At 34.6% G+C, this 15,985-nt stretch overlaps 2 protein-coding genes across 2 annotated transcripts in view; one reads left to right on the top strand and one right to left on the bottom strand.

The window, feature by feature from the left end:
* The window catches only part of LOC132913267 (synaptic vesicle membrane protein VAT-1 homolog-like), a 31,422-nt gene extending 27,516 nt beyond the window's left edge, over positions 1-3,906 (top strand). Inside the window, exons 4-7 of the mRNA XM_060971472.1 lie at positions 1,896-2,044; positions 2,146-2,305; positions 2,742-3,174; positions 3,344-3,906. Coding sequence (XP_060827455.1) covers positions 1,896-2,044; positions 2,146-2,305; positions 2,742-3,174; positions 3,344-3,369 — 768 coding nt within the window. The 3' untranslated portion in view covers positions 3,370-3,906. The remainder of the gene's footprint in view (positions 1-1,895; positions 2,045-2,145; positions 2,306-2,741; positions 3,175-3,343) is intronic.
* A 3,982-nt stretch (positions 3,907-7,888) lies between these two features.
* On the bottom strand, positions 7,889-15,632 carry LOC132912624 (CD109 antigen). The gene is made up of 6 exons (XM_060970199.1): positions 15,395-15,632; positions 15,050-15,222; positions 10,816-14,848; positions 10,557-10,750; positions 10,202-10,482; positions 7,889-10,120 (listed from the first exon to the last, which is right to left on the bottom strand). Exons 2-6 carry the CDS (start codon positions 15,217-15,219, stop codon positions 9,918-9,920), a joined length of 4,881 nt encoding a protein of 1,626 aa, XP_060826182.1. The 5' UTR covers positions 15,220-15,222; positions 15,395-15,632; the 3' UTR covers positions 7,889-9,917.
* Between the last annotated feature and the right edge of the window lie 353 nt (positions 15,633-15,985).

Below are 15,985 nucleotides of genomic sequence, written 5' to 3'. Positions count from 1 at the left end.
AAATTCAAATAGCTTAAGTTTTCCGACAAAGAAAAAGTGAAAGAAGAGAAACAAATCTGTTCAGATTCCTTATTTCATTAAAACTTGAGATTGTCGACGCGTGCGTCAAATACGCTTTTCCGCGTGTATCCTCGTCGGAAAAGGATTTAGGCAAGTCACGTAGACGGGGAAAGCTAGAAAAAGCACTTGACTTGAGAGATTGCATTTCCCGATCACGTCGGACTTTTCCTCTTTCTTTGAACCCGCTGGCACTACCACACCTTATCAGCTCATATTTTCCTTTGCCCTGTATTGCCATCCCCTTGTTACGTATATTCTTGTCGAACTAACTGGTTTCATATACTCGCGGCGTTTCGTTCGACTTAACCGCATGAAATATGTTCGTTGCTGTCAATGATGCGTGAAGAATATTACAGTAGTGGTGGTGGTGGTGGTGGTGGTGGTTTGAGGAAATGTCGTTTGGAAGAGATGTATATTGCGATAACATCGAGAAACTTCTAGAAAGTTTGATCTTTCGGAATCTTTCGATATTGTTGGGATATTTTTACGAGGGGAAATTGATTGATCTGATATTTATACACGATATATTATACAAATTTTGAACACATTTTGTTTGTTTTTTAATCTGCTTGCATAAAACTTTTATGACAGCTTTTACTCTAAGAGATTGATTCGTATATACTAGCTGAATCTGTTGTGCATTGTTAGCTAGGGAACGAAATATTATTTATTATAAATAGACTGTGGCTTTTTATGCATTTAGGTGAAAATCTAAAGGCGCCATAAAGCATGGAATATGCAAAAATATGTAAAGTATGTAAAACACTGGTTATAACATTTAATACGTGAAATAAACTTCTATTTACGATCGTCTTTATTTTTAGTTATATTTATAAAAATATGAATTTATACAAATATCCGCAGTCTAATTATGAATAATATGATGATAGAAAATGAGATTCCTTCTAAACGGTTGGCAATGTGTTACGTTATGACGTACAATGTAGAGTGGCTTCTTAACATTCTGGCCCTCGTCCGCGCTCTTTCCCTTTTTGCTACCTCTTTTCTTCGATTTTTTCGTTTTCTTAAATTCTTGCTTCTCTTCCCTTCGAACCTATCGTCCTGTCTCTGTTCCTTTCGCCGCGCCACTCGAGGCTCTGGGATTGGTCAACGTTATTGGGTATCGAATTCTCGACAGAACGGACAGAGCGGCGAGACAAGGAGAAGAGAAGAGAGAAGGGCGGTCAGCTCTCTTGATTCTCGGAAATAATGAATGCTGCTTCTGTTGAGAAAATCTCCAGCAGCTCCGCTTCAATTTTTTCTTCCCCATCGTGTGTCCTGCCCCGGCTGTTCTTTCGCGGTCGCGCAATGAAAAGACTTCAGAAGACGCTTTTTCTGCCTTCTGCCACCATAATGGGATTACGAGTTTGGTGAACACGATACGAACAGCCGGGCAACTAAAAATAATTTAAGCGCGCCCCTAGCCGCCGCTTCTGAAGTTTTTAAAAGATATAACCCGCCGCTATATCCTTTACACCGTGAAAAATTCTCGTACCACGGAGTTAACGAGTTTTGTTCAAGGATGTTAACAGAAAATAAAATTTCCTTTAGCGAGAGAAGAGAGGCGATAAGAGATCTCTAAAAGATTAGTGAAACACGATGGTTACGGAATTTAGATGTGAACATTAGAATCGAGGACTTTTAGTCTTGAATAAGGAATGTTGCATTTGAATAATTCTTCGAATCATACGCGGTTTCTGTGTACTTTAGAAAGCTGAAATTTACGCGTATTTGCTATACTCAATCTCAAATTTATCATTTGAACGTACTAATGAAGGATAGTTCCTTTTTCCTATCATTAGTCATTAGTATTCATTTAATGAATTCTGTTTTAGGGTCAGGCAGTGGTCCAGCTGGCCAAGACCGTGAAAGACGTGACCATCTTTGGTGTGTGCAGTAAATCAAAGCACGAAGCCCTGAAAGCAGCTGGTACCATCGACCACCTCTTGGAACGAGGCACAGACTATAGCAACGAAGTCAGGAAGTGTGTAACGAACTCTATAATTTATCGTTTTTTTCCTTCATGGTGTGTTTATATATCATAGGATTCTTTATCGGCCGTTTCGATTCTCTTTTGTTCTACAGGATCTCCCCAGAGGGCGTAGACATCGTCCTGGATTGCCTTTGCGGCGAAGAATGCAACAAGGGTTACGCTTTGTTGAAACCAATGGGGAAATATATCCTTTATGGATCAAGTAATGTGGTCACCGGAGAGACTAAAAGCTTCTTCTCAGCAGCGCGATCAGTACGTCACAGAAATTTAACTTCATTATTTTTTTTCTTCCTCTCTCCGCATCGTTCTACAAGGAGTTATTTCCTCCTTGTAATAGCGATAACTAATTTATGAATAGGACCAGTAGTTTAATCAGTAAACGCGCTTAATCCAAGAGGTACGAAGTCAAGGGAATTAAGTAGTTCTGTAAGGATGAGAGGATTGCTAGAGATCCATTAGGTAATTTAAATATAAATTAGAGAATGAATATTTTAAAATCATTTATTTTTCTCTTTAATAAACCAGGATATATACATATATACTAATAAATGAAATTATTTCAACACAATAATCTCATCCTTATAAAATCTCTGGAAATGCATTTAATTGCAAAACAGACTTGGACTACCTTATGTATAATAATATATTACATCGATGTTCAAAATCTTTCATGTTTATCATTTTACAGTGGTGGCAAGTAGACAAGGTATCCCCCATCAAACTGTTTGACGAGAATAAAACTCTGTCTGGGTTGAATCTGCGCCACTTGATGTATCAACATGGTAGCCACGCGTTCGTGCGACGAGCAGTAGAACGAGTATTCGCCTTATGGAACGATGGTCAAATAAAGCCTATGGTAGATTCTACGTGGGCTTTGGAGGACGTCCCGGAAGCCATGCAGAAGATGCATGACCGTAAGAACATTGGTAAGATCGTGCTGGATCCGAGTCTTGAGCCAAAACCGAAGCCAGCCACCCCAGCCAAAGGAAAGACGAAGGATAAAAAGGCGGCCAGCCAAGAAAGCCAAGAGAAGAAAGCGACGAGCGTTGAATCTGAGGAGGGTGAGAAGAAGAAAGAGCCTGAACTGACAAATGGAACATCCGAAGACAAATCCGATAGCGGTAAATAAAAACAGAAAAAAAAACGTTCTCTAGCTTGTATCGTTCCTGGAAAAAAATTATTTGTCGTTGCGCGCTTTGTTACCCGCAAACGGTAACGAAATATTCAATTGCCCAGTCAAATATTTCGCTCGTCCTTTCGATTGACCGAGCCTCCTTTGTTTGCTTTCAGATTCTAAAGAAAAAGAATCGAGCTGAATTAGCGGCGCTAGCTAATTTTAATATACGTATATACATAAAAATACATATATATATAAAAAAATGTAAAACACTGATATCTCCCGTGAAGATCAAGAATTTTGCAGATAAGTACTCTATTACTCCTCACTATCCAGAGATCTACTACGTTTGCTGCGCTATACGACGCTTGATTATTATGTGACGAATATTCGTAAAGTATCATGCTATGCAGATGACGAATTAATTTGGGAAAAGAAAACAAAAAAAGCGAGACAACAAAAACAGAAACGAAAATTAAGGATTTTGAAATATTTAGTTTAAGTCAAATTCAACAAAAAAAAAAAAAAAAAAAAAAGAGAAAAGAAGGCTCGTTTCCCCAGAATTCATCTGCATGCCTCTCTCCTCCCGTCTATTTACACTGAAAGAATTCTTCAGTGGAATTCACGAGTGAAAGAGCGGGCGTGAAAATACACGTAAAGGTTCATTCATTTATGTGAACCAGAGGGAAACAAAAGTAAAAAAAAAAAAAAAATACAACCAAATATAAGGAAACAATATCAATCTTGACGTGGTCCACAGTAGTTTGCAGAATATAAGAATTATTATTTTTATTTTTTCACACTGACCAAAACATAAGATTCATTTTCATATATGATAGACTAAATGAATCTGGTAGATGCTAGACTTATTGGACGATCTCTTAATAATTTCATACTTGCTTTTTTATTTTTTATTTTTTAAACATCATATTTCGTACTTATCGAATATAAAATGAAATTATACATACGATAAAAAAGGCGGGTCGTCTAATGATTCTGCATTGACCAGCAGATTGCTACTTTTATCTACTTACATCGAGAACTATTATTGCTGCAATACATATATACAATATAGGTACATATTATATATATGCAGTGACATTTTACACACTAAAATAGTACCATTTACTGTAATTTAAATAGAGTACGATGGCAATGATAATCTAATCAGCTTTATAAAGAAGGGAAGAAAAATTTATTAGATGAAACCCTAAATATCAAAAGGCTGAAAGAAAACAAACGACTGTGTTACTTTTTACGTGTATCTCCATCTTATCGAGAACGTGTCTTTTTTTTATTATTGATTATATGTAATTTAAAGACCCCTTTAGCAATAGCCAGCCTAAACGATATAGTCGGATAATAAGCTTGTTGTACACTCTGTGTACCAGGATTCGCTGTATTATTTTAGATAAGTAATTTTTTTTAATTTTCACCAGTGAAAGTACTGAATCGCCTAACTGCCTAAAAAAAAAAAATAAAAAAATAAAAAATAAAATTATTGGTGAACAGCTCAAAAAAAGAAAAAATTAATAACTTTTGCAACGATTCACCAACGATATGTTATCTTTTTTTGTTGTCATGATTTTAATGTTGGAGCTACGATATAAAAAAAAAGAATATAGCGTAGTTTTCAATAGACTTCTTATATATATATATAAACAATGAAATTTTGTTTTAAACGAATAACTATTTAAATCGATATTTAGAGTTGAACTTTAACGCTCTGTAAAAATGTTTTTAAACTTTTATTGAAATTATTAATTTTTTTATTTTGTAACAAGATATATTCCATTTTAATTGTGCTTAGGGGAATGAATGACGGTGTGAAACTAATACTTCATTTTCTATGCGTGAATTCTGTGAGAAATTGAGTATCAGTATATTTTAAATAGAAAATTCACAATCGAGATCGAATTTTTCTAGATCTTTAATTATTGTATAATTTAATGTAAGAGATACACGATAACGCGACCGATCTGTCGAATCAAAGACAAATGAATTTCCTAATGAATAATAATGATGATGATGGTGAAGATCATGACAATGACGTGAAAACAAGATCTTTAATAATGTCATGAGATTGAGCTAATTTATCTAGAATGATGAAACAAACAAGAGAAGAAATCTAAGAGCAAAAGGTACGTTAAACGAAAAGAAAAGAGAAGAAAATGACTCTGAAAAGAACGAGTAGATGCAGAGTGAAATGCATATCTCTCCGAAACGGTTGGAACAATTTTTACATAGCATCGATTCTGTTAGAATTTGATACTAGCTCTGTATACCGATATATCTATATATGATAAAAAAAAAAGATCACTATTAACGAAAAAAAGTTGCGGACGAGGGCGAGCTATACATATTATATATATATATATAAATATAAATATAAATAAATGAATAAATAATTAATAAAGTAAGTCGATAACATTCTTCGAGTCTATCGGTACGAAGAAGTGTAAGAATTTATAAGAATTATTATTATATTATTATTATTATTAATTATTATTATTAATTATTATTATTACTATTACTACTATTACTGCCGTATCGAGTCTCAGTCCAAGAGTACACTGAATACTGTATCTCAATTTCAAGGACATATACCAATCTCCGCTCTATTAACGAAAAGTAAAAAAGGGAAAAAGATAGAAATAATAATAAAAAAACGAAAAAAAATGATCGTAAAAAGAACGTGGCTGCATATTTTGAGACGTCTTTTGAACACGTATAATAAATATATATATATATATATACATGCTCTCTGATAAAGTTCGACGTGTAACGTAATTATTCTCTATACGAGAAAAACGAATGGTATAAAACCACATACACACATAACACACATACACAGGTACCACACAATTTTATCATACATGCGTGACGATACACATCATACTGTATATTTTATGTAAGGCTTTAAATGTTTCATCAAATAACTATTATAATATACCTATATATTTGTATCGATCGTTTTCCCTATCCTGGTCATAATTTAGGTCCGAAATTGTATCTGCGTCTGAAAGTAATTTGTAATTAATGTCCGACGATATTTAACGAAGATTCTTGAAATTTTTTTTTTTTAAGCGATCTTATTCGTAGTTAGAACCTTACTAGCTAATCTCTACACGGTTCTCACTATGACGATATTCCTTGTTAAAACACGCAAACAACACACCGTGTTTTCTATCATTGTATTGATAATACTAAGGAGGGGAAAGTAATCCGTTACTGGGATTTAAATCATACGTATGTGCGTAAGTAAGGAAAGAAATATGTATTGGATAATCATCGAAATAGCAATTTATGGAAAATAATTCATGGAATTACGTCGTTAGAAGCCTCGATGGTCGGGCCTTAATTACAGGCACATCCCCTCGGATCTCTGCTTTTCAATTTTGTTCAAAGTCGACATTATCTTGCACCGTTTGATGTATTTTGAACGCACGTATCTCTGCGAACGCGTACGACTCTTTCTCATGCGCTTTAAAATCCAGAAAACTGGAACTCCTTGTGATAGAGTTTCAACGATCGCCTCCGCCTTTGAGAATCGAATGGATCGAGGAGAATCGGCGTCGTGGAGATCGGACGGTTCATTTGTGATGAAACTCGTGACGCATTCAGCTCAGAAATGTGTACTCCAAGCAAACCCTCGTCTCACTGACATCTTTTCAACGGACATTTACCATGCCCAAAATGTTTCATTTCTTTAAACTATTTTCTTTTGGATATAACGTTTACGAATTGGCTTGTTAATGAATAGATAGCGAATGTTTGTACAGATTCATGTTTTCATATCTTAACCTAAGCGAAGATTGTTTCGTCCATTAAATATTACGACTAATGCTTTACATTAGATATTTTATATGTTTTTACATTACATTGTGTACGTTTTCACATTTCTTTTAAATTTCTCGTAAGAGTATAAATGTTCGCAGTCTATTAATGAAATATACATTTTTTTGAATTTTCAGTTTTATAAATAATGAAGATGCCGATAGAGTGATCAAATGGAAAATATTTCAACGGCATAATGACACATTTCTGCGCTCGTTGTTAGATTACAATTTTTCAGCTATTGATTCGATGAAGGGTTCACCGAAAATAGGATCAACAAAATATCATTCCCGGCTGCCGCGGCGAAGAGAACGCGGTCCATATACATTCTTTTCTCCCTTAACGTTCTTTTGTTTGTCGACATCTGCATCGTGGGAGAAACAGGACCTACAGTTTTGCAACGTGATACATCATATAATTATATGTAAAATTGTAAAATTCGTCTCAAGAGTTCGGGCGAAATGGTCACGTGTTTTCCTTCTCTCCCGCGAGATGCGGCCTTTCTTCGATCCTTTTCGGTCCTACAATTCGTTTCACGAAGGAAAACAGAAATCATTTTTCGCCCGTTCTCCAGAAGCTCGATATATAGATTGTATTTTTGGCTTATTATTGTAAGACTGACTATGTTGCTATATTAAAGATTGCTTCGAAAATAATTACAGTTGTTTCGAATAATCCAAATCCAAATTTCCAGCCAAAACGAACATAGATTTATTCCAGACCTCAGAAGTAAAAAATACAGTATTGAAAGTATGTCATTAAAGCAGAGTTGTTACATGTGCAAAATTATTAAAAGCATGAACTTTAACGATATATTTCGGGACCATTGAAATTTTGTAAACAATTATTAAAGGATCTTTTATAAAATAAAAGATAGTAAGTGAAATATATTTTTACTATTTTATTTGTATAAAGATTATAAAACTTAAAAATACGTTCAACGCATGTTAAGTGCTATTTTCATTTCGCTATCATATAAATATATTTTCGGACGGATAACGCGAACGAGCAACCAGTTTTATAAAAAATTGATTTACAAATAATTTAATATGTATTATAATATGTTATCCTTAAATAAAAAATTGTAACTTCATTTAATATGAGAACTTGGTGATAAAATACATTCGATAGCTGTATGCGCTCGTATGTTAAAAACGAGTTAATTAATATTTTATTGTGTTTTATTATAAAGCAGACTTTTTATATACGGTATTAATAACGTTATATGCGTTATTATATTATTTGAAAATTTGCGACAATACTTTTTAAGACGTTTTATCGTTCAGTAACTTCATCTGTTTTTTTTATTTTAGTGAAGCGATTATTTTACTTAATTACATGAAAAAAAAGCAAATACGAGTATTAGATTATTGCTTCGTATATGAATAAATTATTAACTAAGTAATTACGTCGCACATTTTCAAAGTATCAACGATATAACATTTCCTTTTAAAATACTTACAAGTTATTGCATTACCTTATTGTAAGTGCTATATTACTAAAAATAGATCTTTGATGTTCGAACAGACAATTAACTATACAAAAGAATATAAAGTTTCTTTGCAGAGGCAAAATACCTTATTTGAACGAATGCCTTACATACTTCCACATTTCTTCTTTCACTTGAAAAAGTACACGAGCATGTATTAGAATGACATCCGTATTCACAGATCTTTTTCTCTAGTCTACTATTTACAAATTGCCAACCAATAGCAACTTTTCTTAACCGGAATGTAAATCTTTGATTTATAAATTGATAGTGTTCAGGGGGCATTGCGAAGGCACAATTTATGAGCACGATTTTTCAAATTATAATTGTAGAATTTAAATAAAAACTCTTTATAGAAATAGTGACACTTATGATTTCTCTAGTAATAACTTAATTCTAGCACAATTGAAGCTTCACATGTAAGTGGAACAGAAATGTTGTAGCGTACTTTTTAAATAGATCTAGTCAGAAGAGAGAGAGAGAGAGAGAGAGAGAGAGATTCAAGCATAAAATTGTAAAGAGATAAATTAAAAAATTTGAATTTTTTAAATTGATTACAATAAGAAGAAATCATGAATTTGTAATATTCATTTAAGTAGAAATTATTACTAGAAGACGTATAAAGATGTTTTTTTGGTGTATCATACTTACAAAAATTCGATCTCGACTAATTGTAAGTTTCATTTGTACTTAAAAATTCTTTGCCTCCTAGAACACATTGCTCTAACTACGGTTTAAAATTGTTAAACTATACAGAATGAGTCGCGTAAAACAAAACACCTAAATATCTCTGTTAATGTTGAAGATAGGAAGAAATGTCAGAAAGGAAAGACATACTGTTCAAGGAGAGAAATATGATGAAACTAAAAGGTCTGTTGATTGACGTTTCTTTCAAGATCTAGAAAATATTCAGGTGTTCTATTTTTACATGATGCACCCTGTACATGGAATGTTGAAAACATTCGAATAAATTGACATTAATCGATTAACAACGTGAATAAAAACACATGATATGTTTTAAATTATATAACATATCAAATATTATAAAGTTAAAAAATGTATAAAAATATGTGTTTTATTAAAATTTCTATACTTCCACGCTAAATATAAATTTCCGACATATGTTAACAAATCACAAATGGACGGTTTCTTTTTCGTAAGTAACTCGATGTAATGTTGCAGTAAAAAAAAAAGAGAAAGTATAATTACAAATAAGGATAACTGGAACTTCATCTTATAAATTAATTATTTTTACTCACGTGTACCTGTATTTTCAGGTACTGTTCCAGTTGTGCACCAGACTTAAGGACGGATATAAGAAGTCGAGAAAAGATGACAATATAACGTAAAATATAAAATCGAGAATATTCACCTTTCTCTTTCCGTTTTTCTGTTAAATCATCATATGTTATATATGGGAATTAACCCACACTAAACTCCTGTGTTCGAAAATATCTTGTCACAACAACGAGAACAGAAATTGCAAGCAGAAAACCTGTTGGTGTGGCCAACATCGTGGCGGTATTATAAATCGGACAGTAAGGACACTGGGAACTACCGCAAACTTCGCAAATATTTAGTGTATAAGTCGGTAGAGCATCAAATATAGTTTCGTTGAAACGCTCTGAAAAAATATAATGAGTAACGAATAAAAAATGATTGCTTCTTGTAAAAACATTAATATTATTTAATTATGTGTATTTACCTGGAGCATAATAGTCGTAAATTCTGATAGGAAGATACCGTGACATATTTGCAACCGGGAACCATCTTTCTATCGTGAAATTTACACACGTTTCTTCTTGGTCCAAATAATCGAAATAAAAGAGCACTTTCTTTTCATGGAATCGTGCTCTCTGAAGATTCCTTACTTGTTTCGATTTGATATACCTATCCAAAGTTTGTTGTTGGATTATATAACCTGTTGGAATAGCTACATCCAACACTGCCATTCCAGAACGAGAAGATTCGTTCGTATTAATCCACCTGCGAAAAAGAGCCGGTAAATTTATCTAAAGACTAAAAAAATAAATTACAGTATTTAAATATCAATACTATACCTCTGACAACTGAGATATGATATGTGAGACTGATTTCTGCCATGGAAATTTGCTCTCGTTACTAGATCGAAAGATTTAATAGGCGGCTGTGTTTGGAATTTTGCAATATCCACATTGTATTGTACTGACATTTGTAGAATTGCATATCCAGCACCCTTTGCTTGTACTTTTACTGTTCCCCATGCTTCAGGTATCTACAATAATGAAATAGAAATTAAATAGTGTAAGAAATATATTAATTTTTCAAATATGAACCTACCTCTATAGTCTGAAGCCTTGCAAGATTATTGTCATTGACAAATAGTGTTTTAGTCTGTCCTGGAAGAGCTGTGGCTTCTATAGTAACAGCCAATGAACTAACATCTCGAATTCTCGATCTCACCGTATAATCCATTAACGCTTTCATCGCCCACGCAGTATCTTGTGTCGAGGCCCAACCACCGTCGGTTAATCTTTGAGAGTTCAACCATTTTACTATGGGCTCTAACATTATCTCTTGTCGAGCAACGTGCACCAAAAGAGCATACGCAGTGGTTTCGATATTTTCTGAGTCGTACATGTATGGTAAACGTGGAAGGAGGAATGGTTTCTGATTTTCCAGTTTGTAAGGAGGAAGAGGTACTGATTCTCTGCCCCAATATGTTAATCCTCCTTCTCTACGGGCGTGTCTAGATAAAATGTTAAAAGCTTGTCCTGCAGTAGAAGCTTTTGCCAATAACAGAGCATACGATACTATCGCTATCTCGTAAGGCTTCCCTCGTACTTCTAACAATTTCAAATTTCTCTCCAACCACTTGATTGCACCAGCAGCACTTACAGCAACTTGAGTTCCTAGACCCTCAGGCAAATCTTTCACACTTTGTAATGTGATTAGAACGTGAGCTGTAAGACTGATATTTCTATGTGTTATTATGTCATCGTCGTAATTTAGAGAGCTGTTCATCTTGCGATCAGGCATCCATGTAACTTCATAGAACGATCCTTCAGGTGTTTGATATTTCAATAACCAAGACACAGCCTGTGCTATTACTTCAGGGTCAATGTAAAGATAATTTTCCCACTCATAGAAGCGTGCTTCTTGTAAAACACGAGCACAATATGCTGTTAACCAAACACTTGGTGACGATTGGTTCCAATCGCTACGGAATAAGCTGAACGATCCATCGGGATTCATAAACGAAAGTTGTCTCTGATAGCCAATATTCATGTAATAGAAACTCTGTTTCTCTTGCGTTCTATTACGTTGATTAAGTAAACGCATATACATTGTCGTGTATAAATTAGCAGCGAAACTGAACATATTTTGTTCCGCACAATCCATAGGGAGATCCATGAGACTTGTGGCGTTAACAGGCATCGTCGGAAAAATTGGTCCAACGACATCTCCGACCAAACTTATCACAGCCTTGTTTGATCCGAATACGTAGTAACGATTTTCGTCGTAGGGTATAATAGGTGTTTCTGTAATGTTAACGTGCATGTATTGGAACACATATGCACGGTTACTAAGATCGAGCAGGATAGATTGATGTCTGTGCTGAGGAAGGCCATCAGCTTCTACGTGCAAGGTACGCGTAACCGAATCCCTTCCGATTACGGTAGTGGCATAGATGTGTACTTTGATATCTCCAAGCCTTATTGGTACAATAGGTAGATAAACAATAGAAGCATCTTGAGCAGGGATCCAAATAAAGAACTGGTGTTCACCAAAAGATGTACGAGGCTTGTACGATTGTACAATACCATTATCTTCAACGTGAACGAATTTATAATCCTTGGAACCAGTTAAAACTACTACAGCTTCTATATTATTGCGTAGGTAATTGAAAACGGAGACGCGGATACCAATTTGTTCTCCTTGTTTACTATGAGTAGGCATTTCCACATTAATATAGAATGGCAAGATACCCATATATGCAATGGCTTTTGGCAGCATACCAAAGCCCATACTTGGAGACATACCGAACGCTGTAACCATCCACAGAACTGGTCTCCTTGGAACGTCTATATTGAAAATGTATCTACCATGAGGACCAATATTGATATCTTTCCATAACCATACGTTTTCGTATTGTCTCTGTAATCTGTTAAACCGCCACTTTCTAAACTGTACAATGTCTGTGATATTTCTGCGCTCGCAGCCTACTTCATCGGTGCCATCATCGCAATCATATACTCCATCGCATTTTTTGTCTAGTCTATAACATCTTCCAGAGAGGCATTCTCCATATCCTTGAGTTATGTTACAGTTATCAGGTCTTCGGTAAATAATGGCGTCTGTGAAGGCTACTAATCCAACGTATTCGAACGTTCTATTGACGTCTATGCCAAAAGTTGAAGATGGGAAGTAAACAACTTCATCCGGATCACCTTCATGGTACAACCAAGTGTGGGCATGAGTTCCATTCGTCTCTTCGTCGAAATGTGCCATTTTTGATATAACATTGGCGTAAGTTAATTCATTTCCTGCTTGCATCGTGAAGAAAGATCTATCTATACCTGAAAGAGCGACGTACGCTCCTGGTTCTCCGTAAATGGCTACTTCGACATTCTCACCCGTTCTAGATTTTTTATTGTTGATGAATACAGTGAAATTATTACGTGAAATGCCATTTACAGAGAAGGTTAAAGAGTCTGCTACTACATTGCCATATTGCCCAACGTGATATACGACTGCAGTTGCAACGGGAGCCATTTCTGCACTTAAAGGAACGGCGATCGTTTTTATGTTATGTTGCATATTGTCTTGTCCAGTCAAAAGTATTGTACCTTTTGCCATAATGAGATAGTTGAAAGTATCGATATAGAAATTAGTTTGAACATGGAATATCATGTATTCTCCAACTTTAGGTTTTTCTGTGGACGTTGAGATTTTTATGTGCTGTTGATTCGGCGATTCGTGAGCCAATAACAATAATTCAGTTTGCGTTTTGTAGCCTTCTCCGTCGGTAAGGTAAGCAAACACTTTCATAGAAGAAATATCATTGAGAATTTGCTGTGCTTGATTCGAATTATGATCAAGTCCAAGTTGTTTTCTTAAATCGATTCTGGTAGACCAAACACCTTCATTGTCTGCCGAATGTTTTAGATATTGAGTTTCTAGTGTTCTATGACCACCTGTTCTCATTTCGATATCCGCGCGAATTTCCATTACAGCCCCTTTTAATTGCGTTGGTCTCAATATTGAATTATCATGAAACGACGCCACTAAATTCAAGGTAAATGGCATTGCTGGCTTAAAAACTTGCGGTGATCCGCCCAAAAATCGAACCTTTGAGGTAGAGTTATATATTCGGGCTGTGGAGTAACCTGTAATTACTTCGTCTAAAAATCTTTCGCCGACCGTTGCAGTCACAGTAATCTCTACTCCGCTCGCAGTAGGTACAAAACTTAGTAATTCTGACATTGGATATCGGAAGTGATAAGTTCCATTAAAAAATCTCAATACAGGAACTTTATTATTCAAATAATTTGAAACTTTCAACCACGCAGGATAATACTCATCAAAATAAAAATATCTTTCTCCAGATTCAGAATCAGATTCTGTATATGCTCTATCTAACGATCTAATGCGTGCTTTTAGAGTTAAGTTTCCCCTCACTGGTGCACCACTAGTATAATTTGCTTGGACTATACCATTTATATATTGATCATTATCAAAAAAGAATGCAGGCATTGTTACGTTAACTTCGAAGCGTGTTTGATAGTATTCCTCAACTAGGAAAGTTTTCTCTTCTACCTGGCTTTGTGCTATCACTTGTATAATCCATTCTCCAAAAACTGGTTGATCAGAAAGCTGGTATGATAAAGATACTGTTCCTAAATTGCTCTGTCTGCTTAACCATCTCCTCATTACTCTCCTATATGGATCTAACATGTACACATCTATAGGATTATTAAATGCTTTGAGTTCAGTATCTATGGGTATAGTTCTAAATCGCACAGTTTCTCCTTGCATATATACAGGTTTGTCCAATTGAATAAATATAGTCATTGATCTTTGTGAAAATGTAAGTTTGGTCTCATTTAAAAATGCTTGGCCACCAGTTAGACTATTATATGTTCCTTCTACTCTCAATCTATATTCTCCATTAACAGACGTAGATGGCAATCCCATCATTAGAGTTTCTGGTATGCCTTCCTTTACTTCTTGAAAATCTGCAGCTATCTCCACTCCATTTCTTTGAATGGATGAACGTACTATGATTGGGATTGGGCTATATAAGACATTTACATCTACACGGTAAATCTGACCTGGTCTAACCATTCGAGATGCGACCACAAAGTAAGTACTGCCAAAAAAAAAGAAAGTGTTTCAGAATTGTTATTTTGTTGTTACATTTCTGATTTTCTCTTATATATTCAATTTTTATACTTTGGATTATATTGAACATTATTGATATTAAAAAGTATCATTTATGATATATCACATACATATCGTTTATCTCCAATCATATATATTTTATTGCCTAATTATTATATATAAAACTTACGCCTCTTTTATTATAATATTGTCAGTTGGATTTCCAGAACCTCGTAATCCAAATCCAGTCTGATCTCTATCATCGAATCGATTCCAAGGAGAGCGCGTCGATTCAGTCGATTCTTGCGAGAACTGACTATTCCCGTAAGCGAAGGTTAATATCAAAATCCAGATCCACATTTTCTACAATATACGACAATTAACGATATATGACAATTTACAACAATCGATACGGTTTATTTCATGAAAAAAACGGAACTAAGAAAGAAAATGTTGTGTTATGTATCATGATTAAAACTAGCGGTCAACGCCCAAAATACACATTTAAGTTAACTGGTATTTCATTTTAATTTACCTTGGATGAATAATTTTTTCTAATCAAATCCAATCGTCACTGACACACATCTACACAAAATTTCAAAAACCTTCTTTTTAAATATTAAATTTATCATGTGTTTGACAAAATTTCATGATTAGAAGGAGTGGTCACTTATACTATTACATATACCTCACAAACACTGAATGTATTTGGTCGGGCACTCGGCACTCGACACTCAGCACTCGGCACAGAAAGTAACTTACTCACTTATTCCTTACCCCTTACTCTGTCTAGAAACCGTGGTAGTCCACAAAGTGGGGATAGGACAGTGGGGAGCAAAGCCACCAACGCGCGGCAGTTGAATTGGCGCCATACTAATGGAGGGGCTCCAAAGCATGCCGAGAAGATCAACAGAGAAAGATACATTTTTCTGTCTTAACTGTGGCTATGTGGCCATATATTTGTAACTTATGTGATCTGATAATCTTGTTGCATTTTATTCCTTAAAGCACTAAAAATTGTTAAAATATCCTTCGATTATTTAAGTTTTTTGTATAATTAACAAAATATATAATAATAATACTAAAAGATTTTTCATCAATCCTTTTACAATATTTATTTTCTTTT

The sequence above is a fragment of the Bombus pascuorum genome, chromosome 1 (assembly GCF_905332965.1).
Source record: "Bombus pascuorum chromosome 1, iyBomPasc1.1, whole genome shotgun sequence".
NCBI classification, from domain to species: Eukaryota; Metazoa; Arthropoda; class Insecta; order Hymenoptera; family Apidae; genus Bombus; species Bombus pascuorum.
This window is presented reverse-complemented; position numbering and strand designations above follow the sequence as displayed.

Bases quoted from the DNA above. Each gene is read 5' to 3' on its own strand.
- LOC132912624 (XM_060970199.1), bottom strand. From the start codon at position 15,219: ATGTGGATCTGGATTTTGATATTAACCTTCGCTTACGGGAATAGTCAG. The intron at 14,849-15,049 runs GTAAGTTTTATA...TTTTTTTGGCAG, and splicing joins AATATTATAATAAAAGAGGC to TACTTACTTTGTGGTCGCAT. The intron at 10,751-10,815 runs GTAGGTTCATAT...TCATTATTGTAG, and splicing joins CAAGGCTTCAGACTATAGAG to ATACCTGAAGCATGGGGAAC.